At 41.4% G+C, this 5,132-nt stretch overlaps 1 protein-coding gene across 1 annotated transcript in view; it reads right to left on the bottom strand.

The window, feature by feature from the left end:
• Positions 1–1,130, bottom strand: part of prodha (proline dehydrogenase (oxidase) 1a) — a 14,369-nt gene extending 13,239 nt beyond the window's left edge. Inside the window, exons 1-2 of the mRNA XM_037692455.1 lie at positions 713–1,130; positions 430–638 (exon numbers count right to left, since the gene is read on the bottom strand). Coding sequence (XP_037548383.1) covers positions 430–638; positions 713–1,048 — 545 coding nt within the window. The 5' untranslated portion in view covers positions 1,049–1,130. The remainder of the gene's footprint in view (positions 1–429; positions 639–712) is intronic.
• Between the last annotated feature and the right edge of the window lie 4,002 nt (positions 1,131–5,132).

Here is a 5,132-nt window from a genome sequence, read left to right as displayed (position 1 = left end):
GACAGACCGGTAGATGGACAGACAGACCGGTAGATGGACAGACAGACTGGTAGATGAACAAACAGATTGGTAGATGGACAGACAGACCGGTAGATGGACGAACAGACTGGTAGATGGACAGACAGATTGGTAGATGAACAGACAGACTGGTAGATGAACAGACAGACCGGTAGATGGACAGACAGACCGGTAGATGGACAAACAGACCGGTAGATGGACAGACAGACTGGTAGATGAACAGACAGACTGGTAGATGGACAGACAGACCGGTAGATGGACGAACAGACTGGTAGATGGACAGACAGATTGGTAGATGGATGAACAGACTGGTAGATGGACAGACAGACTGGTAGATGGACAGACAGACTGGTAGATGGACAGACAGACTGGTAGATGGACAGACAGACAGACAGACAGATGGAAACTTACTCCATTTCTTTCTTTTCTGCCTCCTCTTGTGTCAGGTCTTCTTCCACACTGTAGTCTAAAACTGCTCCCACGCCGAAAGCCTGGTTCTTGTGGATTAAAGGTTTGATGGAGTTGTGGTCTTCACCTGCCACGAACTGGCCATAGAAGGTCATCTTCATCATCTTCTCAAACATGCGCTGACCCAGCAGCTTCCTGCTCAGCTCCATCAGCTGAAAGACGGAGCACGTCAAGATTATTAGAACAACTCTTCCGTCATCATTCAGAGATCTGTGAGTGGACTCACTTCTTTGTTCTTCTCCACCAGGACGTCCACAGCACACAGGTTGAAGACGAGCAGACTACGCAGCAGCTCAATGTTCCTCTTGCTCTTGTAGGCTTCCTCCGTGTTGTCGAAGTCGATGTGGATTTTATGCAGGTGGATATCTTTGGCGTTTTTGGTCTGACTGATGAGTTCAACGGGCTCAGCTTGGACCACGGTGCACCCCTCCAACTGCTTCTTCTCTTCCTGGCTCTTGGGAGATGCGACCGTTGAGCGACATCTTGCAGGTGAAACACGAATTTTATTCACCTTTCCAGAGTTGGCCCGCACAAGAGATGCTACGAACTTTGTGTAGGACATCGTTTCGTCCCTTTCTGAACGAGACAGGAGCTTAGACACCGAGATAACAGCAGCCTCCTTGATTCTTACCGTCGCTGCCAAACTGAGTAATGAGCGCGCGCTTCTTCACTGCTGGATGTAACGAGTGGGCGTGTCGCGAGGTAAGGGGCGGAGCCTCACATGTTCCTGCACGAGGGGCTGATGGCATTGCTGCAACGTGTTGGCTGACTTGGAAAATAAATAAATAAAATTAGGAAACATCTAATTGATATGCTATCTCATATTAATAAGATCATAAACATCTTATAATACAAGATGCTAAGTCTTTTCAAGATAGTATCTTAAATATGAAATGCTAATTCATAATATTTATTAGATATTAAGTCTATTTATATGATTCTAAGTTACTATGGAGATGTTATCTCATAATTATAATATGCTAAGTCAATTCTAAAGTGTTTCATCACATATGTATGAGAAGCTAAGTAAATGTTTTTATATTGAGAATTGTGAAATATTAAATGGATTTTATTGCATTTTATAATCATAAAATGTTATTGTATTGTATTGTTATTGTATTAAATGCTATCATTCATAAGACATAATTTTGAGATTGTATTTTCAATTTATGATATGGTCAAATCATACTTTTGACACATTTCACAATTATGTTATTCTATGTCATGATTTTCTCAAAAATGTGACTTAGATCTGTTTTTATTTAATAAAGTGGTTGAATTTAGCTTCCCCTGATGCTATTGCAAATTGCTTAAGTATAATATTACAATAACATAACAGTTTATCTTTTGTTAACATAAAACTTTATATTTGTGCCAAGTTTTTTTAAGCTCTTTGGAAACAGCTTGCTAATACTAAATTATTATAGTCTGTGTTTTCTTTGGTGTTTTAATAGATTATTTTAAATGAAGGGGTCATGTCATAGTGACAGTCAGCTAATAACAAAGAGAGTAAGATTTTTGTTTTCTCCCAAGTTGTCTGTACATAATAGTTTATTCCTAAAGTTGAGGGAGCTGCTGTGCCTATAAATGAAAGTCAAAGTTTCATGATTTACCAAAAAATAATTAAATAAACCAACAAAAAATGAATTAAACCATTCTTGAAAAAGTGTTCAATGAAACATAGACTGAAAAGGTATTGCTTAACATTAAAAATGGCATGAAATCTTCCAAAAAAGTTCAATCTGGTCCTCTGGACATTCAAAAAAACAAAAAACAAAACAAAGCAAAAAAAATCTAGAAACGTTTCGTCTCTCATCCAAGAGACTTCTTCAGTCTGAGGTGCTGTTTTCAGCTCAGTCTCTTAAATAGCACCTTCTCAGAGTGGATCAACCAGTTTGCTGCTGACAACCAAAACCAGCTGATCACATGCTCAAGAAGGACCATCAGCCTAACAATGGATCATTAGCACACTGATGGCTGTTTACTACTCACAGAGGGCTGAGTGATACTAGCAATCACAGCATTGTAAGAGGGGGACAGTTTAACCCGGAGGCCTCCACCCCTGTTTAATGATGGACGATTTCTTTTCACAAAGATGGCCTCCTTTACTCCTCTCTCAAACCATCGTTCCTCTCTGTCCAGGATATGAACATCTTCATCCTTGAAAGAGTGACCGCTGGCCTGGAGATGAGTGTAGACCGCAGAATCCTGGCCTGATGATGTTGATCTTCTGTGCTGGTCCATCCTTTTGGCCAGTGGCTGTTTAGTTTCCCCGATGTAAGACTGATCACCCTCCTGATACTGAACAGCATACACAACATTGCTCTGTTTGTGCCGGGGGACTGGATCTTTGGGATGAACCAGTCTTTGCCGTAATGTATTTTGGGGTTTAAAAGCCACTGGGACGTTATGTTTAGAAAATAAACGTCTCAGTTTCTCTGATACCCCCTCAACATACGGAATGACCACTGGTCTGGGTCTGGGTTCCTCCTTTTCACCTGATGGCTGACTGGAGTCCTGTTTGGGTTTCTTCTCTGCTTTCAGGAAGGTCCAGTTAGGATATCCACATTGCTCTAGAGCCTGTTTTGTGTAGGATTTCTCCTTCTGCCTGGCTCCCGAGCTAGTGGGGATGCTGTCTGCTCTGTGATACAGAGTCCTGATGACTCCTAACTTGTGCTCCAAAGGGTGATGGGAGTCAAACTGCAAATACTGATCTGTGTGGGTGGGTTTGCGGTACACCTCGGTTTGCAAATGTCCTCTATCCGAGACTGAGACCTCACAGTCCAAGAAAGCCAACTTGCCATTTTTTACATCTTCTCGTGTGAACTTGATGTATTTATCCACAGAGTTGATGTGGTCAGTAAAATGTTGGACTTCCTGAGTTTTAATTTTAACCCAGGTGTCGTCAACATACCTGAACCAATGACTTGGTGGTGTCCCTGAAAAGGACGTCAAGGCTCTCTTTTCTACCTCCTCCATGTACAGGTTGGCAACAATAGGAGAAACTGGAGACCCCATAGCACACCCATGTTTCTGCCTATAATATTGCTCCCCATATGTGAAGTAGGTTGACTGCAGGCACAGTTTCAAGAGTTGACACAGTTGTTCTGTGGAAAGTGTGGTCCTGCTGCTCAGAGTGGTGTCTGATTTTAATTTTAAACTGACCACCTCTACTGCATCATCAACAGGAATGCACGTAAAGAGTGATGTGACATCAAAAGAGACCATTGTTTCATCAGTCTCCATGATGACATCCCTCACCTTATCCACAAAGTCCATGGTGTTCTGTATGTGGTGTTCTGAGCTGCCAACTAAAGGGATGAGTACAGACGCCAGATATTTGGAAACATTGTAGGTGACAGAGTTAATCATGCTAACAATAGGTCTTAAAGGTACACCTTGTTTGTGGATTTTAGGTAAACCATACAGACTAGGTGTGGCCTCCCCTGGGTACAGTCTGTGGTACAGAAAGCGGTCAATAGCCTTGTCCTGCTCCAAATTTTTCAGGCAATCTATTAACTTCTTCTTGTAACCACTTCCTGGATCTCTTTTCAGAGGTTCATAAGTGGTTAAGTCACTAAGGAGTGTCATAACTTTCTCATGATAGTCTTTCTGGTTCAAAATCACTGTGCACCTTCCTTTGTCTGCTGGGAGAATGATGATGTTTTTGTCCTTGCTAAGAGTGGTGAGTGCATCCCTCTCCTCTCTACTGATGTTGGAAGGTGGTGGTTTGGCATTGCTGAGGCAGGATGAAACTTTGATTCTGAGCTGTTCTGCTTCACCCTCTTTCATTTTGTTGTTGCGGATGGCTGATTCTGAAATCTGAAAAGAAATCGTCCATCATTAAACAGGGGTGGAGGCCTCCGGGTTCAACTGTCCCCCTCTTACAATGCTGTGATTGCTAGTATCACTCAGCCCTCTGTGAGTAGTAAACAGCCATCAGTGTACTAATGACCCATTGTTAGGCTGATGGTCCTTCTTGAGCATGTGATCAGCTGGTTTTGGTTGTCAGCAGCAAACTGGTTGATCCACTCTAAGAAGGTGCTATTTAAGAGACTGAGCTGAAAACAGCACCTCAGACTGAGGAAGTCTCTTGGATGAGAGACGAAACGTTTCTAGATTTTTTTTGCTTTGTGTTGCTTTTGTTTTTTTGAATGTCCAGAGGACCAGATTGAACTTTTTTGGATTTTTCTACCTGGATTATTGAGCATGCATCAGGATGGCATGAAATCTTGTTATTTAAAAAAAAAACTATTTATACAGCAGCCTCTCAATGATGGTTAGACGTGAAAACATTTCTCTAAATTTACAGGAAATGTTTTTGTAGTAAGACATGAAACATGGCTTATAAATTGACAGAAAGGAACTAAATCTAAAACTGGTATAAAAACGGCGCTTTGGCAAAAAATGCACAACTAGCTCTTATCTTGGCTATTGTCTGTATGAAACAATCAGATAAATTTAATAAAAAACAGAAAGGTTTCGGCGTTGTAAAATATAAAGCTAATTTCAGATTTGTAGAAATAAATTATTGGAGGGGGAAAAAAACGTATTTTTGAGGCATGCTACTCTGAATCACACTCCAATCTGGACCGTGGCGCTAATGCGCCTGCAAAGATATTTGCCTACCGTAATTTAACAAAGAA

The sequence above is a fragment of the Nematolebias whitei genome, chromosome 18 (genome assembly GCF_014905685.2).
Source record: "Nematolebias whitei isolate Nwh7 chromosome 18, NemWhi1, whole genome shotgun sequence".
NCBI lineage: Eukaryota > Metazoa > Chordata > Actinopteri > Cyprinodontiformes > Rivulidae > Nematolebias > Nematolebias whitei.
The sequence above is the reverse complement of the archived record's forward strand: the minus strand, read 5'-3'. Positions and strand labels throughout refer to the sequence as shown.